This window comes from Rhinopithecus bieti, unplaced genomic scaffold (assembly GCF_001698545.2).
Source record: "Rhinopithecus bieti isolate Rb0 unplaced genomic scaffold, ASM169854v2 scaffold_3521, whole genome shotgun sequence".
Lineage (NCBI taxonomy): Eukaryota > Metazoa > Chordata > Mammalia > Primates > Cercopithecidae > Rhinopithecus > Rhinopithecus bieti.
Window position 1 is genome coordinate 262,403 of NW_016804218.1, and position 21,984 is coordinate 284,386.

The window sequence follows — 21,984 nt, forward strand, 5'->3', positions numbered from 1 at the left end:
ACTTGTTTCAAATTGACTAGGAGTCTTGAAAAGTCATCAGATAGACTGTTTCTGCAATGGAAAATTACTCAAGGCAAGTGCTTTTCAGAAAGCAGTGTCCTACTTTTCCTGTTGACATATTTGAAGGATTTCTCCTGATGAATATTATTCAAACAGCTACAACAGTTTTAATATGTTGATTCTCAACAGGCAAATGCCTTTTTCAACTGTGATTTATGCCCTTTTATCTGGAGAACACAGTAACAGGTGAATAGACATGACAGTGGCCATATTATAAACACAATTCTATAATCTGCTTTTTAATAGATTGTGAATATTTTATATATTTAAGTATTTAAAAGCATTATTTTTAACGTCCACATTTAGCCATTTATTCATTATTCATTCTAAAAAATATTTACCAACCATCTACTATGTTCCAACCACTGTTCTTAATGATATATACTAAGCAAGGAACAAAATAGAATAGTCACTTTCATAAAGCTCATTTGGTATTCCTTTACATAGTTGTAGTAAAAGTTTCTTAATCATATTGGTCTATTACACTTTTTTTAAAACAACGTTGCTACTGTAAATTAGAAATTGTGCTTCATTGACTATATTTTTAGTTGTAGCTTTGTGCACGTTAATGACAGTTTCCTGAAGATGAGATCTTAGAAATAAAATTATTAGGCTAGAACATTTAATAGCTCTAAGGCCCTTGACACAATTTGTCAAGTCCTTCCTAGAAAGCTTAGATCTCCCCCAGACTCTCATCACTTCTGCTATCATTTTAAATGTTTCAAATAGAAACTCTGCTAATTGGAGTTAAGATCCTTGCTTCTTTAGTTTCCTATCAAGTGAAGTATCTACTTGGTTGTGGACTACATTTTAAGTTATCAGCTTATGTACCATTGCAAAATACTGCATGAATACAATCTTAACCTAGCTAAAAGAGCAAATTGCTGAAGAAGCAATTTGTGCTAATGGCTCCAAATTGCTGTTATTTGTTTCAGTTATCCTGAAACTGCACAAGACCTGGCATATAGTGGGCATGCACTAAAAATTGAACTTTATTATTTTCACATTTCTTATGACTGCTAAATATGGAATATTTGGTAAAAGGGAAAAACTTCTAACATTTATCTAGTCTCATTCTTTTATCTGGCTTATTTAGGAATAATTTATGAGTAATGTTTGATATTGTAGTTCATCATAACGGTAAAGACTCATAATTTCACAAACACTAGGTTTTCCTGTGTCACTAAAAATAACAAATGGGCTGAGAAAGTTTCTTTTCTATAGCGCTATCAGGCTAGAAATATTAGGCCTTATCCTAGAGGTAATAGTGAACCACTGAAAGTTTCTCAACAGAGGAACTACACGTATGTCATGATTTAGAAAAATTGTTTTGACAATAATATGGAGAATTGTACTTTCTCTAGGTATAAGTAAAACAAATATTCTTTTAATATATGCTTATTTTAATTGCAGTTGTAGAACTGGATGCTTCAATATATTAAATAAGAACTTCCATTTGATTTCTACAGAAGGACAGCCTGAGATCGTAACAAAAAACAACAGAAATTTATTTTCTCACAATTCTGGACTCTAGAAGTTTAAGATGAAAGTGTCAACAGGTTTGATTTCTCCTGAAGCTTTTCTCTTTGGCTTGTAGATGGCCACCTTCTCACTATGTCCTCATGTGGTCTTTTGTCTGTCTGTAAACATCCTTTGTGTCTCCTCCTCTTCTATTGGATTAGGGCCACCGATATGACCTCATTTAACCTTAATTCTCTCTTTGAAGGTATCCTCCAATACAGTCACATTTTGAGGTGTACTGGGAGTTAGGACTGCAACATATGAATGTGGGGAAACAAAATTCAATCCATCAACAGTTACTAATATGCACATGCAGTTCACACACTATATAGAGGCACAGTTTTCAAGTAATTTTCAATAGCGGTGATAGAGTTTGGATGATTAAACACTGACCCTTACTTTTTATATGACCATCTAAACATACCTATAAAATAGTTGTTCTATGTCAGGATAATCATTTCAGAAAGTGACATTGAAAACCCATAAAACTCTTAGAATATTAGTGCTAAAGTTGAGGCCTTCTCACAGAGAAGTACTTGTCCAGATGCTTACATCAGTTTTTGATAAAGCAAAACTTATCTTCAAGGTAGGTATTGTTATTCTCATTTTGTACATGAGAAAACTGAGATTCAGAATTTAAGGAACTTACTTGTGGCCATGTCAATAAAAATTGGCAGAGTGGAAATTTGCATTAGGTCATTCTCAACTCCAGAAGTTGTATGTATAACAATTTTGCTTTGCTTCATCCCTGGATAATGCTAATATAGCACTGATGATGAACCATAGTAGAGTCCAGGAAATCGATTTTTTAATTAAACATCAGAATAGCTTGTAGCTCTTTTTAACTTGGATGAGAGGATTTTCGGACTTCATGTCTAATGTCTTCTTTGCTATGTATACCATGATATGGATTTGAGTAATAATAGAATGCTTTTCTCTGGGTCTCACTTTCTTTACCTAAAAAATGAGGATAATACTAGTGGGCTTATAAGGTTTTTCTAAGATTTAAAGTTTATGTATACAAAGTATTATACACATTGCCTGACATAGCTGTCATAAAGGCTAGCATTTAGTCTTAGCTCCAATATTTGAAGATTTTGTAAATTTTACAGTATCCTCATAATTAGTAATTTTAAAAATCTCTTTTATTACCCACAATTATATGGAGAAAAACACCTAAAATGCAAATGGCTCATGTACTTGTCAAAGTTATCCAGGATCAAATATAATAAATTGTATCTCATGCTACAAAGAGTCAGAGTGGGAAGAACCCCAAGACATGCAGCAAGTCCTATCCAAAGATAATTAGGACTAGGAAAAGACCATATAAAATGAGTTAATATAAGAGAGACAAATTTCATAGTGTATAGAGAGGAAAAAAAGATTTGATTGGGACTGTGTGGAAAATTAAACTGAAAACTAGAAAATGAATGTATCTTGCTTTAACAAAATCTAGATTATAAATGCTGGAGTGTGCTATAAGCAAAAAAGAGCATAAGGTACTAGTTTAAATCTGGTGAGTGACCTAGCATTTGATACTAAACTATTTCATTTTCTCCATTCATCAGATATAATATCTTAATTATAGAACTGAAATGGCATTTTAAAAAAAGATAGCTGATGTAAAAGCATTGTTCTGCTTCCATGTGGTACTGAATAAATCAAATCACTCTTCTATCATAACTTTGGATTATTAATTTTTAGAAATATTAATAATGTCTCATCATAGTAAAACTACAAATATCTAAGTAAACATTCTGACAAATGTGAAACCATATGTTCACACAGGTCTTTCTCAAAGGTCTCCTAACCCAATAGTCCATGAGGCAAAATTCTGCCCCTCAACAAAAGGTCAAAACAGTAATAGCATTGACCTAAAAGAGAATAAATACAATTATATGTATAATATATGTTACAAACTTTCTGTCCAAAACAGAAATACATTTAAATATGGAACTTATATAAACTGTATATAGATATTTATGGCTTTTACTCTAATCTTAAAATTCCTGAGTTCCAGTGAGATATTAGGGTGTTTCCTCTGCTGAGTATAAGCCATTTGTGGAAGGAAGTAATATGATGCATACAAGTCTCCGGGAAGTTTTCATTCTGAGTATGGATAGAATTTGGCTTTAGTATCTTATGAGCTTGTGAAGTTATCTGAAAATAGTAAGAACTATCAGGAAAAGTTATTTTTCATGAAAGCAGTATTAAATATGATATAAGCCTGCTTTTCACTGTTTCAGAATAAAACAGGGATTGTATGGCCATAATATTAAATGCAATTCCAGTATATTTGTCAGTCTTTAAGCTGTGTATTTATTTAGATAAAAATTTCTTTTTTGATAACCACTTATGAATCCTTGAAAAGACTGAATGGAAAGTTTAGCAAATTTGCTATTTCTCACTAAGGCAATCTTTGTATTCAAAAGAATAGAAACTCAGGGAATGAGAGGCACAAATGTATTTTTTCCAGAATTTAATATTTTTTAAAAGACAGAAAATATAAAATTACCAAAAAAAAATGTTTAAAGGTTCATTTGGGGCTAAATACAAGGATTGAAACTCTTCTTGCAATTGATTTATGGTAAAGAGTAAAATAATATCAAAAACACAGCAGCTATAGCTGTCCAATTTAAAGCCCATCTGCAAAAAGGGAGGACAAGGTGAGTTGACTGAGCAAATATTCACATCATGACCTCAGTAATAAATTTCAAACGGTTTCATTTCCCAAGATCTGAAAGGAGAATCATCTTGCACTCTTAGATTCTACTTCTTCAAGAATCCACTCAATGCCATTCAAAAAACCAGTTAGAGTTTCAGCCTCTGTGTCCTGGACCTATGAATACATAACAGAGAATGTTGTTAGTAAGAAACTAAGTCCAAAATCTTATGAGTAGGAGGAACATTTTTCTAGACACTAAAAAGAGAACAGAACTTTTAAAATCCCAATAAACTTTGGATAAGTTGCTCAAGTTTTGTTTTGTAGAGCACTTAGATAAAAATATGATAATTTCTCTTGTAACTATTACCAATATAAAACTTATTTGCCTTGAAATTCAGCTTTGGAAATGGAAAGAAATACCATTTCTATGACTTGCTTCCATATATGAGGGGAAGAAACATTCTCCAAAGGATCCACTTTGAAAACTAAAACACTTTTAGTGACCCAGCTCGTCATATGTGTGACATCATGTTACAAAAATGTGTCTTTAATACTGCCACTCCTCCTAAGGGTAAAGCTAAAATTGCCACCATTCAGAAGGGGAAACTTTATTAGTAGTTTTCAAACTTCATTCCAAAGAGTCTTTGGAGCTCCAGGGAAGAGATGGAAGGGGAACAAAGAAAATCCTCTTACTTTTTCCGCTTCCAACTTTAATTTTTTTTTATCTGTTTTACTCAGGGGTTATCACGTCAGGATTCGTTTGAAGAAAGAATGCCATAATTAAAATATATTTTAGGGCTGGGCACGGTGGCTCATGCCTGTAGTCCCAGCACTTTGGGAAGCCGAGGCGAGCGGATCACTTGAAGCCAGGAGTCCAAGACCAGCCTGGCCAACATGGTAAAACGTCATCTCTACTAAAAAACAAAAATTAACCGGGTGTGGTGGCACATGCCTGTAATCCCAGCTACTTGGGAGGCTGAGGCATGAGAATTACTTGAACCCAGGAGGCAGAGGTTGGAGTGAGCCAAAATTGCACCACTGTACTCCAGCCTGGGTGAGAGCAAGACCCTGTCTCAAAAAAATAAATAAAATATTTTTTAGAAAGCAATAAACTATAAGATGGAGCATATACCTTTGATGATCCATAAAGCATAATACATTGATGTTGTAAGAAACGTAATAGTAGCATCTAAAAAAACAACCTGGCTCTCGGCACGATGGCTCACACCTGTAATCCCAGCACTTTGGGAAGCCGAGGAAGGCAGATGGCTTGAGCCTAGGAGTTTGAGATCAGCCTGAGCAACATGGAGAAACCCCATCTCTACAAAAAATACAAAAAATTATCTGGGTTGCTGGCACACATCTGTAGTCCCAGGTACCTGGGAGGCTGAGGTGGAGGGATCACCTGAGCCCGAGAGGTTGAGGCTGCAGTGAGCTGTGATCGTGCCACTGCACTCCAGCCTGAGCGACAAAGTGAGACCCTGTCTCAAAAAAACAAACAAAAAAAAAAAGAAAAAAAAATCCCCAATTGTTATCTCATTGTTTCTGCGAGAGAAGAGGCAAGTAAGAAACAATTGATCAGCTAACATTTATTATCATCAATCAAATAGCTTCCATAGACTAAGCTATTAAAATTGATTTTAGAATGCTATTTCATTAAAGAAGTTGAATTTAAAAAATAAAATAAAATGGAAAATAGAGTGCAAAATAAAATTTTTTTCACCAGAGTATAAATGATCTTACCAGCCATGGGTGATTTAGAAGATTCAGATGCAGCTCATGAGCCAAATAAAACAGGGCATTCTTTTACATCCCCTTGAGAAGTACAAGATAAAACCAACAATGGTCTTCCCGAAGACCCAAAGGCTGGATCTGTCATTGCCATAATATGAGAAAATTCATCTTGCCATTCATGTCCTAAGGAATGTAAGTCAAAACCCTTAATTTGCATTACCTTTAATAGTTTTGAAAACAATAAAATAAAAAACTAACACAGCGAGGGAACAAAAATTTACCAGGATCCAAACGTAAACTGAGGGGAAAAAAACCACAGTACTCTTCAGATGTCTCCATAGTCTAAAAGCAAAAATGCTTGATACAGGTATTTCCTTTCACAAATTCTGTAGATGTCACTACCCTTTCATTCAAAGGGCTTACTTTCAAAATTTAGGCATATAGTTGAGTTTAGCTTTTTTTATGAATACCAACAATCTCAACCTTCTATTGGAGTGTTTGGACCACTTGCATTTTGTGGTAGGTAGAATTTTAAGATAACCTCAATGTTCCAAACCCTTGCATAATCCCTTTCCCCTTTAGTGTCTGAAGAACCTACAAATAAGATGGGGCATCACTCCCATGATTAGGCTTTAAGACACAGCTGAGTTTAAGAAAGACAGGTAATCCTCATTGAGCCTGACCTAATCAGGTGAGCCCTTAAAAGTGGCTCTTCTTGTTGAAAGATTCAATACAGGGGAGATTCTCCATTGCTGGATTGGAAGATGGAGGGAGTCACATGGGAAGGAATATAAGTGACCTCTAGAAGCTGATAGCAGCCCCCAGCTGACAGCTAGCAAGAAAACAGGAAGGTCAGTCCTACAACAATAAGAAACTGAATTCAGCTAATAACCTGAATGATCTCGGAAGCAAATTCTTTCCCAGAGCCTCCAGAAAAGGATGCAACAATATGATATACAAATTTCAGCCCAAGAGGCCCTATCCAGAGAACTCAGTACTACCATGACCAGATTTCTGACCTAGAGAACTGTGAGCTAAAAAAATAGTTGTTTTAAACCATTAAATTTGAGGTAATTTGTTAATAGCAATTGAAAATTAATAAACATTTAATGTACTTAACAACAAGGTGCATTTAAATGTATCCTATACATCTTAGATTTTGACTTGTCCATCTATTCTTTATTCCTTCTTCTCTCTTTGCCTTCCTTCTTTTGGACTGAGTTTTTTAATGGTTCCATTTTATATCCACTACTGGCTTAGTTACAACTTCATTATATAGTTTTTAGCAGTTGTTCAAGTATTTATAATACACATTTTTAGTTTATAAGTCTACCTTTAAATATGTGATTTCACATATAGAAGAAACTTACAAAATAATATACTTCAATGTTCTCTCTTCCATGATGTGTTCTATTATCACATACTTTTCTTCAAAATATCATACATGTATAATACACTATTAGTTTTTTTTAATTAAAATTAGAAAAAAAAACTTTTTTGTATATATAGCTCCTTTGTTTCCATCCCAGGAGTCTTCATCTTTTTCGGTAGATGCAGATTTCCATCTGTTATCATATTCTTCTGCCTAAAGAGCTCCTTTAAGATTTCTTATAGTGAAGATCTGTTAATCAATTTTCTCAGTGCTATGTTCAAATGTGTTTCTCAAAATTCATGTGTTGGACATTTAAACCCCAATGCAACAGTATTGGGGGAAGGGGTGTCTTTGGGAGTTGTTTAGGTCATAAGGGCTTTACTCTCATGAGTAGATTAATATTACCATTAAAATTGGCTTGCAGCCCTGTCTTTCCCTCTTCTGTCATGTGAGAATGCAATGTTTGTCTCCAGCTTCCCTTTCTACCTTCTGCCAAATAAGAAATCAGCAAGAAAGGCACTTACCAGACACCAGATGCTGGTGCCTTAATCTTGGACTCCCTAGTGTCCAAAACTGTCAGAAATAAATTTCTGTTCTTTAAAAATTCATTTATTGATCTGTAATAAAATTAGACTAAGTAGTCTTGGGAGAATAGGAATTTAGGTGACGCCAGAGGGGAAAAAAATCACAGTACCATTCAGATGTCTCCATAATCTAAAAACAGAAATGCACTGATATACAGGTCTGGGATATTCTGTTATAGTGGCACAAATGAACTAAGACATGGAACTTTTGTTTGTCTGAAAACATCTTAACATTACCTTTATTTTCAAAAAATATTTTTGCTGGATGTAGGATGTTTTTTCCCCCTTGTAGTACTATAAAGATTTCTCTTTATTGGTTTCTATCCTGCAGCAATTCTGTCAGGAAATTTGTTGTCACTATCATCTTGGCCTTCTATATGTATGTTTTCATTTCCTCTGGCTGCCTTAAAGATGTTCTCTTTATCTTTGATTTTTATCAGTTTGACTACGATGTGCTTAGATGTATTTTTCTTTATATTTATGCTTGGTGCTCTCTGAGCATCTTCAATCTGTGGTTTGTTGTCTTTCCATAATTTTGAGATAATTCTGGCCATTATCTGTTCAAAAATTCCTTTTCCCCTTTTCTCTCTCCCTTCATGTTTTGGGACTCCAATTACAGATAAGTTAGATCAGGGGTCAGCCTACTACATTCTGTGGGTCAATTTTTCTAAATAAATTTTTATTGCAAAACAGTCTGTCCTTTCGTTTACGTGTTGTCTTTGCTGCTTTCGTACTGTAATAGCAGAGCTAAGTGATGGTTAAAAAACAAACAAACAAAACCTGTATGGCTCATAAGCCTACAATATTTACTATTTGTCCCTTTAAGAAAGTTTCCTAACCCCTGAGTTAGATCACTGGACAGATTCCCCCAACTCTCACTCTGTTCCTTGCTCTTACTTTTTTTTTTCTCTTTGTGTTTTAATTTGGATAATTCTGAGTGACTTATCTTCACTTTCAATGATTCTTTCTTTTGCTAATATGCCCACTGAAGGAATTGTTCATCTGTTGTCATATTTTCATATCTAGCATTCTTGTTTAACTTTTTCAAAGCAGCTTCCTTTTCTCTGCTGAAAAATCTATCTGTTCACACATATTGTCCACCTTTTCCACTAGGTCTCTCGTAATCTCTCATTTTTTTGTGGGCAAGGGGCGGGGTCTCGCTCTGTCACCCAGGCTGGAGTGCAGTGGTGTGATCTCAGCTCATGCAACCTCCGCCTCCCAGGCTCAAGCGATTCTCCCGCCTCAGCCTTCCAGGTAGTTGGGACTATAGGCACATGCCACCATGCCTGGCTAATTTTCTGTATTTTCAGTAGAGGTGAAATTTCGCCATGTTGCCCAGGCTAGTCTCGAACTTCTGGGCTCAAGCGATCTGCCCGCCTTGGCCTCCCAGAGCCACTGCACCTGACCTAGATCTCTTAATCACAGTTATTTTAGTGTCTCTTTCTGAGAATACCAACATCTAGACCATCTCTGGTCCAGTTCAACTGACTGCCTTATCTCATGACAATGTGTCATTTCATTTTGATTTTGTGTGTGCCTCATAATTTTTAGATTTAATGTTAGATGTTTTATGTAGAAGAGCAGTAGAGACTAAGGTAAACAGGATTTACTCCTAAAAACAGGCATCATATTTCGGTTAGGGTATTAATGCAGTAGGCTGAATCAAACTAGTCTAGTTGAGCTGGATTTGGCTTTTATTGCTATAGCTAACTTTGTAACACACAGACTTTAAATTCTTTCAGCAGTATGCTGCTGCTATTTTGTTCTCAGTAAGAGCACTGGAGTGCCAGAGTTTCTTAGAGTTTCTACTTGTTCTCAGCTTTCAGCCTATCTTTGTAACTGTGCCATGGGGGGTTATAGGGAAGATGCAAGGAGAGCCTCTCCACACCCTTCCCCCATCCCTGCAGTAGTCTGCTATTGCTTCTTAATTTGTAGGGACATGGAGATTTCTCAGTTTTCTCATCCCAGCCTAAGGCCCTAGAGGCCCTGTGCACCAGAGCTTCAGTGGTAAGGGCTTTCTCAGTGTTCCAGTATAACTGCTGAATTCTGCCCTTTATTGGTAGAAAGGTCTCCACTGCAAATTTCCTGCCTCTCCTCCAGAGTCAGCAAACATTTAATTTGTATCAGTGCAAGATCCTCAGTACAACTGGAAATCCTGCTCCTCCCCTAAGACAGCTTTTGTTTCTATCTCTCTTGAGATAGCAGCAGTTAACTTTTGTCTGTGGAAAACAGCTTTGGCTTCACTGAGAAAAGAATATAGAAAGCAGGAGGATAGACCTGTCTCCAAGCACCGGCCGGTCAACACATGCATGCCTATACCACTAAGGAGGGTACTCATAGGTCTTCTGCCCTACCACTAACCTTTTACATGAGCACCTAGTAGAGGCCAGTAGGAAAAAGTTGATAAGTGATTATAGTTTCTTTGTGTCTTGTAATTGTTTTAATTTATTTTTTGTCTGCTTGTTTTATAGGAGCAGATTGGAAAACTAGATAAAATAGGGGCTGTATCTGTTTTAGTTCCCAGTTGTAACTGCAACATGCCTGTAGGAACTAAAAAACTATTTGTTAAATGAACTCATCTTTTATTTTGCTTCTAAGTTTTCTTTTTACAGATACCCCTGCAATAACAGAAAGTAATTGCAACTGCGTTCATGCCTAATAGATGACAGGGAAAATAAATTCAATAGAAATTCAAACCAGTGTATTAGAGAACTATAATATATATACAGTATATTATATATTTATATTCTACCTTGTTCACAAAGGATTTGGGAAAGATATTGTAATACTAGCTCATGGTCCAATGATATTTTGATTTCACACAAAAATAGCATTCTGAATGACAATTATTCAGAATATATGGACAGTGTTCTCAACTAATCTACTTAACACCCTGCCATCACATCTCTCTACTATTTGGATAAAACAAAGGTAAAATTTTTCATAGTTATTTGGATAGATTATTTGAATAAAGCCAGAAACAGACAAAATGTCAGTATCAAAAAAAAATGTAGAAGCATACAACAAAAAAATATTGTATAGCTGTAGTACCAAACTTTGGAATGCATCAGAATTCCCTGGGTGCTTGGAAAAAACAAATGCCCAAATCTGATTCACACAACCCAAATCTAGAATAAAATTCACCAGGGTAGGAATCAGCTTGTTAACATGTTTAACAAGCTTCTCAGGTGATCCTAATACACACCCCTATTAATAGTAAGGGTCGGAAAATCACACTGATAAAATAAGCCATCATATTCTTAAGAAGCCACCGTAAAGACTAAAAAGGTAATTTCTATTTGCTTTGAAAAGAACAATATGCTTAAAAATATATATATGAGTGCTTACTTTTATGAGCTTCAGCATTTGCAACATAGATGAACCCATCTACAACTTCACACACTTTTTGAATTTGTGGAATCACACTGTACCGGCTTCCTTGTTGATCATCGCCTTCATTCTGTCGACTGAATATCTTGTTAACTGCACTTGTATGCTCTTCCCTTGCTCTATCTCTTTCCTTTCTAGAAAAAAAAAAATTGTAAAGACAGAATATAAAAAGACACTAAACAGGCTTCACTCACCTGAAATGTTTTAGTTCTCATGTTTCAGTTAAGCCACTAAGTATGTAGCCTTACCTGGTAGTTGAATATAAGATTAGAATGTTGAATTTATGTTGGTTGTTCAACTGAAAATTGACTCCTGATCCAATACCTAAGAAAGAAAATCACAGTTACCAAAGCAAGTCGTTAACTAAAATAGCAAAAGATCACACTGAAAATTACCCAGTGAAAGCAAAAAGAGCAAAGAAAAAAATTATATAACAACTTATGCATTGATATGAAATAAAATAAAACATATACATTGAAGAAAAGATACTGTATGTAACTTTCATCCACATGGCAATAAAAATACAGAGAAAGAAAAAAACTGCTAGGCTTATAACAGTCCTTATATCATCATCACTATCGTCAACAACTTTATCATCTTATCAGTAGCAGCTGCATCATCCCAGCTACTGCTATTTATCCTCAAGACTAAGACTCATTTTCATATTTTTATGTTTCTCATTAGTCTAATAATCCATGTATACATTCAACTAAGTGTCTTTCTCCCCCTCTGAAAAGCTGTTTTTAAATTGATGGGGAGCCAGGCACAGTGGCTCACATCTGTAATCCCAACAATTTGGGAGGCTGAGGTGTAAGAATCACTTGAGGCTAGGAGTTCAAGACCAACTTAGACAACATAGTGAGAACCTCATCTCTACAAAAAATACAAAACAATTAGCCAGGCATGGTGGCCCATGCCTGTTTCCCAGGTACTTAGGAGGCTGAGGTAGGAGGATCACTTGAGCCAGGGAGTTCAAGGCTGCAGTGAGCCATGATTATGCCACTGTACTCCAGCCTGGGCAACAGAGACCTTGTCTCAAATAATATAAATTCATGAGGAGCTGCCAACAGCACATTAGTAAATTGAGAAAATACTGAAGATACTGAAATTTAGAATTCGACAGAGTTGGATTATAATTCTGAATTTCTCACTTATAGCCATGTATTTGTATCCCTCAGTTTGATACCAAAAAGAAGTTGAACTAATATATTCTTCTCAGGTTTACTGGGAAGATTAAATGAGATCATATATGTAAAACTTCTAGTAGGTTAACTAGTAAATCACAAGTGCTAAATATTAGCTTCTTACTGCTTTATATCTGAGTCATTAGTCACTGTTATTTGTCCTTTCTTAACCTCTTCCCTCCTTGGGCTGTGCTAACACGCAGTGGCTGGTTCCCCTTTTGCCTCCTCGAAAGACCTTTCTGGGCTTCCATGGCTCTACTTCATCCTGTTATATAAATGTTCTTTTAGATCTGTTCAGTTATCTGCATCCCCACAACCACATTTTAGTTCACACTGTCATCATCGCTCACCCGGGCCTCTGCAATCACTTCTAACCCGTCTCCTAGATCTTCTTGCCTCCTATTGTCCTTTCCTCTGACATCAGTTGGAAGAATTTTTTAATAATGGTATGTAATTAACTGTCTTCTCTACAAAGCCGTTGCTCTTCAGATGAAGAAATAAAACCTTAATATCTGGCCCCTACTAACCTCATTAGAGACAACTCCAGCCTTTCATAGTCTTAATTCCTGCATTATAACTAATTTATTTGTTTAAATAAGCCATGCCATACCATCTCATGTCATCATTCTAGGCAACACACGTACAGGGCTCTTAAATACTAGGACTGCAACCATCCCAGCCCACGTGATCCTAGTCCTCCAGCCACCAGGTCTGGTGCATGTTTCACAGAGACCACAGAATCAAAATCTACCATGTTTCTGATCTTTGTTTTCACCAGCTGCACTCCCAGAGATTATCCTCTCAACATGTCTAACTTCAGTCCAATATAGTCGCCATACTGTTCTGCCCTTCTTTGCCAATCATGTAACGCCATATTCTCTCATCTTGCTGAGTGTGAGTCATAGGCTGAAATTTTAAAACAATCACTTCAGCTGCTCTACGGAAAACGGAAGTGCCATTTTATTACTTCTCCATTTTATAACCATCAAACTTCCCCATTTCCTCAACCTCTTCTTGAGGTGTTCCTTCGACCTAATAGCTGTACTTGAAATTGGCCTACCCCTAGGTGAGGCTTCTCCTGCAGTGAACTCTCAAGTAGCAAAGATGCTTATTTTCTCACAACTGAAGGTAAAGAGGTGGGATTCATGTTACTCACCAACCCTCTGAAAAAAAATCCTTCTACTTGAGAAACACATCATTCAGCTGTAGCACTCTTCCCTTCTTTGTCATTATTATTTATGAATCTCCATTTAATAATCACTTCCCCCAAACATAAACTGAACATTTCAGCACCTGTCTCCAATCTTCCTCTCCATCCTCAAAAACTTCCACGTCCATGTGGACTCCATATGACTCCCAAATCTCGATTTCTAGCCCAGAACTTGCTCTTCAGAGCTGGATGCATATGGTAATCCATAAAGTCATTCACTCATTCACCAAATTTACAGAGAGTGCCTGCTATGTGCCTGGCACCATAGATACAGCTAAAAATAAAGTGGACAAGATTCTTACCTTCATGGAGCTTCCATTCTAGCAGATTTGCTTATAGTAGGTATCTCTACTTGGCTCTTCCATAGTTATCAAAGTCAACATATTCCAAAGAATAGCTGCCATTCTCCCTATACAGATCTTACTGTTACCTGCTCCCTTCCAAATTTTGCTTACTTCTCCAGTGACTTCTTACCCTAGTGAATCCTCTATCATCCAACACAACACTCAAGTCAGAAACTTGGAGCCATCCTTATTACTGCTAATACATTCATTCTGTCAAATTTATATCCTTACTATTCATTCTCTTCTCTCATCTTCACTAACAGTGACTTAGAGTTCAGATCCTCTTCATATTTTAATCATAATATGACAGTGGCTTCTTAACGGGTCTCCATATCTTTAGCCCCTTCTAATCAATTCTTCACTCAAGAGCCTGAGTAATCTTTCTAAGATGCAATCTTGATCATCTCAATCCTCTACTTAAAATCCTCCAACAGCTCCCAAATGCTTAAGCATGGTACATATGTGTTTTTTCACATAGCTCCACTCTTTCTAGATACACAGTGATACTTCAAATGTGTCCTCCACATCCAGAGCTTTGTGCTTTTAGAAATGTAGTTCTCCGCCGGGCATGGTGGCTCACGCCTGTAATCCCAGCACTTTGGGAGGCCGAGATGGGTGGATCAAGAGGTCAGGTGATCGAGACCATCCCGGCTAACACGGTGAAACCCCGTCTGTACTAAAAATACAAAAACATTAGCAGGGCGTAGTGGCGGGTGCCTGTAGTTCCAGCTACTTGGGAGGCTGAGGCAGGAGAACGGCGTAAACCCGGCAGGCAGAGCTTGCAGTGAGCCGATATCGTGCCACTGCACTCCAGCCTGGGCGACTGAGCTATACTCTGTCTTAAAAAAAAAAAAAAAAAAATGTAGTTCTCGCTGCCTGGAACACCTTTACTGTCTTTTTGTGATGGCCTACAACTACTCACCCTAGTGACTCATATGAAACCTCATCTTCAATATGGAGCCTTCTTTCACCCTTACCTTTCTACCCAGGAACTAATTACATCATATTCTAATTATCTGTACACTTGTCTATGTCCTCACCTATACCTACACCTGTCTTTAAGGCAGACAGAGACATTGTTCTAAATCTCCGCATCCCTATCATCTCACTAATAGGGGCTGGTTCTCAATAAATAAGTAAAGCAAAGGCTAAATTTTATTATCACTTATACTTACTATTTATCCTGCCTTGCCAAATACTTATACATTGTTGTTGTTTTTTTTTAATAGAAAGGGGGGAAGGTGATGATTTAACTCTTTTGAATTCCAATACATATCAAAATACTCTCCATACAGATGCTCAATATTTTCTGCTTTTTCAAATATGATAAATATGATATCCCATTGTACAAATGCAACATCTTGACAACAAATAACTTATTTTCACATAATCTTAAAATCTGGATTGTACAAATTTGAGGAATTAAGAGGAAGCTTTCTTATAGTAAGTAAATTAACTCTGTCAGTCCAGTGGAACCTGGTGGGGCTCCCAACAAGCAAAGTACTGTATTTCATTATAGCAAATAATTAATTTAAAAGGAATTTCTTTCTTTTTAACAAGAATGTCAAGCTCAAAGTGTTTGAATTAACTGTAGATTAACATGAAAATTACCATCAATCTGTCTCTGAGGCAAACCAGCTGTTGGGCAAAGTTCCTCTGAAGACATCAAGCTCAACACCAAAGAGGTATTCAATTCTTCCAAACCTGGTCCAAACATAGCAAATCGTGGTTCATTCTGAATGATCAGGGAGTGTAAAAAAGAAGTGACAGCTCCATACATAGGACGGCTGGATTTTGAAGCTCTTCTTGTATATGGACAGCACATTCTATAGCTGTATAAAATTGTCACAGTTAGAACATTAACATAGAAAACAGCCAGTTATTCATTCAAAAATATATAAGGTATTGAGTACTTGCTAGACACAAGGGATACAATGATTATACAGTCCCAATCCTCCAGGAGGACAATGGTAGACAGACACCTTTATAATACATATGTGGAGCACTCTGACACGGAAAAGCACAAGGTGCCATGGGGGTGGGAGTGGCCCAGAAGCTAAGAAACTCTTCCCCCATGAAGTGGTTACTTACTTTCTAATCTTTAATTTAGATTCTCTCATGGAACATTTGAATGGTGAAATTTTACTACATAAAGATTCTCAACCCGAGGAGGTTTACCCCGTCCCCTGGAACATTTGGCAATGTCTGAACAACATGTGTATTGTCAGCTGGGGAAGGGAGAAGGACTGAGCAGAAGCCAAGGATGCTGCTAAACATTAATCCTATAATGCATAGGGCAGGCCCCAGAACAAAGAATTATTTGACTCAAAATGTCAATAGTGCCAAGATTGAGAAACTCAGCACTAAAGATAAGCTACACACAGATAGCTAGCATAATATCCCTAGAGGTAAAAAACAAACAAACAAAAAAACTGCTAACACTACCAATATAACCAAATTTCAAATGTCTTAGGTACTTCTATTAATAGCCTCAAATATAATAGTTTAGTAAGAGTTAAATGAGGGAGGCTCAAATGATCCTTGCAGCAAACTTAGCAAACTAAGAATCATGTAAAAAAATTCCATTTCTTGAAATAGCTATAAATCTCTAAAGTACCAATTATGTATTTTATCAAAAATTAAAAGTTACCCAAATCAAAATAAAACCTAAAGTCCTTCAAATAAGTCAAGCTGGTTAACAAAATCAGTAACCTAACAAAATAATTTTATTAGAAACCTTGTAACTCATGAAGGGGAAAAAACAAACAAAAAACAGTTTTGAAGCTGGATAGACCTGACCAAGCCTTACCACTTTTAGTTATATGAGCCATTCACAGTCTGAATTTCAGTTTCTTCATCTGTATTATTTGAGCAACTGAAATAACTCAGGGTTGTAAAAATTAGAAGTAACTTATATGACCATAAATGGTAGTTACTATTATTACTATTCTCTGGGCAAAATCTAATTCCACAGCCTCACATACACTTGATGCAATGGTTAGCTACGTGGCATTGTACAGGTATTGCCTAGCAAGTGAGATACAGTGGCACTTGCTGAGATTATGTATAACAGATGACACATCTTTGAATCAAATAGTTTCACAACACTTGACATAATGGCATCTGTATTAGAATAGGGAAACGCTCTGAATAACTTAAAATTTGAAAAAAAAATCCTATATTTTGCTACTGAGTCAAGCACAACAATTTTTAAAGAATAAATATTTTTAAAATTTTAAAATAATGCATTAAGTTTGAGTTTCTCAGTAAAACAGGCTATATCCAGATCCAATGACATTATACATCTTTGAGGTAGCATAATGGGGTTCCAGTCTGAATAGTCCCTTACAAACTATATGACTTTAGGCAAATCATGTAACCTCCATGAACCTTAATTCCACATCTGTGATACAAAGATAACACCTTCTTGTTGCATGAGGATTAAATGAGTAAAATATACATAAAGCATCCCTTGTAGAATCCAGTACACTGCAGTTGCTCAGTAACATTAATTATTTCACCTACATGATATTAAAAAATGTCAGTACTTTTGGGTGTTAATGTAATCTTATTTCTCACAGCCTTTAGAATGGTTTTCTTCTTCCCTACTAAACAACAGGGATCTCTGATCATCCTTTTTCTGGATATGGAAAAGTATTTACTTATTTAACAAAATGACAATTGTTCTAAAGATCATGAGAATTTTAAGAAGTCTTTTACTACTTGCCATCTATACTACTTATAATTATTCAAATACTGGTTAGGCACCACAGGGAAATAATAAAATATTAAAGCTGAAAGGGTACTATGAAGGAAGTCATTTAACTCCCAGTTTTGACAAGAGAACAATTAGACCGCAAATCCACATAACAAATCAGTAGCAGGGTAAGGACTAAATTGGATATTGACTAGTAATACAGTAAAATTTAATATCTTCTTTTTAATTCATAAAACTGGATACTTACACTGCCATGTAGTCAAAAAATGCACCATCAGTGACCTCAGATATAGGCTTTTTTAAGATTTCTAGATCTGGAAGAGACTTCCAGTCAACAGAAGACCAAGAAGGAAGATCCCTTAACAAAAAGTATCTCCACAGAATTGGATCTCTTACAGTTTCATTCCAATAATGATTTGTACTTCCCAACTGACACAGATCATGAGGTGAAAGAAAGGACAAAATATATAGCTGTACATCAATCTGAAACAGAAGAAAGCAGCAGGCAGAAAAAAGGAATGAAGAAAATAGTTTTTGGGTGATAAATCACACAATCAACAAATAAATAACAAAAGGTCAACTGACTAGTGAGTATTTTTAATAACTAAATCTACCATTAATAATTAAATCTATTATTTTCCTGCCATCAGCAAAGGATCATAACTGAACATTTTAGTTTTGTATTTGTTAAACTAATTTCTGAAACACTGAAACATTCCTGAAAAACCAACCGTCTTGCTATCTTTCCAGTAAAATTACCAGTTCCTTTAGTTTTTCCTCAGAGATGTTTGGATATAGCAGTTCGTTACATAAATTAGTTAAGGAAATAATTTGTTCTTCAAAATAAAACCTGTATCAACCTTTATCTGATTTTATCATCAGACCAAATCAAAAAGTGTACTTTTTTTTTTTTTTTTTTTTTTTTTTAGGGGGGGTTTTTTTTTTTGGCCACGGCTGGGGGGGGGGGGGGGGGTCTGTGGATACTGCAAGCTCCGCCTCCCGGGTTCACGCCATTCTCCTGCCTCAGCCTCCCGAGTAGCTGGGGCTACAGGTGCCTGCCATCAAGCCCGGCTAATTTTATATATTTTTAGTAGAGACGGGGTTTCACCGTGTTAGCCAGGATGGTCTTGATCTCCTGACCTCGTGATCCGCCCACCTCGGTCTCCCAAAGTGCTGGGATTACAGGCGTGAGCCACCGCGCCCGGCCGTAAATTTGTCATTTTAGTTCCTGCACAGAATCTATTAAAATGTTATGAAAAACCTCTGCCAGGAGAAACTTGGAAGCATTCTAAACCTGCAGTTTTCATGTTGATATACACGTCGGAGGGAGGTGTCAATAGTCCAAATGAGACAAAAAAATTGTAATAATTTTCAATAATTTTTGTTCTCTTCATTTACCTATCTACCCTGAAGTTTAACAATAAATTATGTGTATCATTTTCGTGGCCTTGATGTAACTTGAGGTACTTGTAACTTAAGTCATTTATTTTCAACTGAGGGGCAGCTTTGTTTCTTCAAATATACAGTAACAGCCACAGGCACAATGTCCTCTTGAGAGGGTGAAAACCTTGGCCCTCCAGGTGTTTTGGTACTATGATCCGGAATTAAAGATGCTGGGAACACGGAGGCTGGAATGCTTTCCCAAGCTAATCAGCAAGTTGGGAACGGTCTCATTTCGTAACCGGACATTCAGGGTGTCCTAGTCACATGTGCCTGTTTTGGGGGGTGGAAAACCTGAGGGCGATCGGGAGGGTCGCCAGGGGCCCGGTGAAGTTGCTTCCCTGAGATGTTCAGGCCCCCTGCGGAGCACCAGGGTCAACGCCAAGACGCTTCTGGTCAACTGTAGCTTCTCGGTGACTACACTGCCAGGAATGGCTGCATGGACGGAGCCAGACCCAGGCCCGGGCGCGGGAGTTCCCCAGGCCCCGCAGGGCTCCAGGGGAGGTCACTCCGGCCCGGGCCGGCCCCACTGTCCTCCGCGGCCTGCGGCCGACGCTCACCGGCAGCCGCGTCAGGGTGCTGGCCGCCTCATCCACCTCCTCCCGCGAGGCCGTACGCGCCACCCTCTCCTTGCTCACTGACTGCCAGAAGGTCTTCCAGCCGCTGAGGATGGCCGCCTCCAGGCGGCCCCAGTCGCTGAAGGGCGGCGGCGGCGAGCTGGTTCCGCTGCGCGGCTCGCTTCCCGCCATGGCTTGCCCGCAGCGCGGGTGACGCGTCGCAGAGCCACGCCAGCGCGTCAGCCTCCTGCGCAGCTCCGCGCCAGCCGCGGTCGCCCTCGGGCGTTCAGCCTCCCGCCTCTCCCGCGAGTCCGCCTCCAGGGCAGGGTTAGGCCCAGGGGCAAGGGAGGTTATTGGGAGGCAGTCCAATGTGCGTAGTTGTGAGTCGAGTACGAAGCTCCTGTCAACAGTTACTTCCTCAGTAACTTGTGGCCTCAACCTCAGCCACGCCAACCGCAGAGACCCTGTACAACCTCCAACCCGCTGACTTCCTGACTTCATTCAAGATGTTCTCTCCGGGATCATTTCCACTAGGCCTGGTCCTAGGCGACTCCGCTTGTTCTATAGCCCTCTGCCACTATCTTGGATTTAATAACCACTTGCTTCCTTTTCAGCACTGCCATACTACGTGTGGGGTGTTTTGTGTGTGTGTGTGTGGTTTCCTCAGTCACCAAGTTACCATTTATTTTATTGAGTATCAGCAAAAACAGACTAGAGAGGCGGTCAGCAGGCCAATTATAAAGAACCTTTTGCCAAAATGAGGAGTCTGGACCCACTATGCAAAAATATAAGCACATTTAAAATTTGCTTAACCTATGTATCTCATAAAAGGGCGGCAAAAAACGGCCAGAAGAGAACCCAGATGTGGTGGCGTTGAAATCCCACTAGTGAGTTTTTTAATTCTCAAAACAGATGTCCATTCTACTTACTTTGGGCTTACTTTAAAAGTGCTTTAAAAGAACATATTACAAGTCAATCTGTTATATAGAACTGGGTATGTATACATTCAAAAAGTAAGTCTCTGAGGATCTAAATGTTAACAGAATCCAAAAAAGCCTGATAACTAAGGTTCTGCAAGGCTCTGTAACATACAAGTTTAAGTTTCATTATATTCTATTATTTGCATGCCGTTGGTAGGGGCCAATAACCAATAAAATTGCAGCCTCATTTCTGGGAGGCAATCTGGACAAGGACCACAAAGCAACCATATGGCATTTCTCATCACTTTCTAGAACATGATTTACTTTGAAAGCAAAAAACTAGAACTAGAGCAAGAAAAAAAAATCAGTTCAAGTATGAAGTATTAAAATATCTGTTAAATGAATGAGAAAAACTTTATTTTTATTATGGAAAATTTTGAACATTTATAAAAGGAGAGTGAGTAATATGCTCCTGTGTGCCCATTATCCAAGATTCAACGACCAACACCTGGTTAATCTTGCTCTGTTGCTATATTCACCTAATACTACACCCCCAATTCTGAATTCTTTTGAAACAAATCCCAGACCTATCATCTGTAAATATCTCAGTATCTGTCCCTAAAAAAACACATTTTAAGAAACAGACCACTGTACCTAAGCAATTTTAATTCATTAAAATCACCAAATATCGAGTCAGTGTTTAACTTCCCCATCTGCTTTGAAAATAATTTTTCACATTTGATTCGTTTGAATCATAGCCCAACAAGGTCCACACATTACACATACTCTTAAAGCTTAAGTTTCATTGTACAACTCCCCCTCCTTTGTTTTCCCTTGAAATTTGTTAAAGAAACCAGGTTGGTCTTTCTGGACCACTCTGGACATTCTTTTTTCTATCTTCTTCTTCTCCTTCTTCTCCTTCTTCTTCTTCTCCTTCTTCTTCCTCCTTCTTCTTCCTCCTTCTTCTTCCTTCTTCTTCTTCTTCCTTCTTCACTTTTCTTCTTCCTCCTTTCTTCCTCTTCCTCTTTTCTTCTTCCTCTTTTCTTCCTCTTCTTCTTCTTCCTCTTTTCTTCTTCCTCTTCCTCTTTTCTTCTTCTTCCTCTTCCTCTTTTCTTCTTCCTCTTCCTCTTCTTCCTCTTCCTTTTTCTTCCTCTTCCCTTCTTCCTCTTCCTTTCTTCTTCCTCTTCCTCGTTTCTTCTTCTTCCTCTTCCTCTTTTCTTCTCCTCTTCTTCTTCTTCTTCTTCTTCTTCTTCTTCTTCTTCTTCTTCTTCTTCTTCTTCTTCTT

General features: G+C 37.5%; 1 protein-coding gene across 1 annotated transcript; it reads right to left on the reverse strand.

Annotated features, from left to right (window-relative positions):
* Positions 1 to 1,544: 1,544 nt before the first annotated feature.
* Positions 1,545 to 20,278, reverse strand: FBXO4 (F-box protein 4). The gene is given in 9 exon segments (XM_017867295.1): positions 1,545 to 1,832; positions 2,231 to 4,420; positions 5,990 to 6,041; positions 6,043 to 6,163; positions 11,285 to 11,460; positions 11,575 to 11,650; positions 15,676 to 15,896; positions 18,030 to 18,265; positions 19,783 to 20,278. Coding segments are annotated over 8 exon segments (1,161 nt in total). The 5' UTR covers positions 19,972 to 20,278; the 3' UTR covers positions 1,545 to 1,832; positions 2,231 to 4,330.
* Positions 20,279 to 21,984: the final 1,706 nt, after the last annotated feature.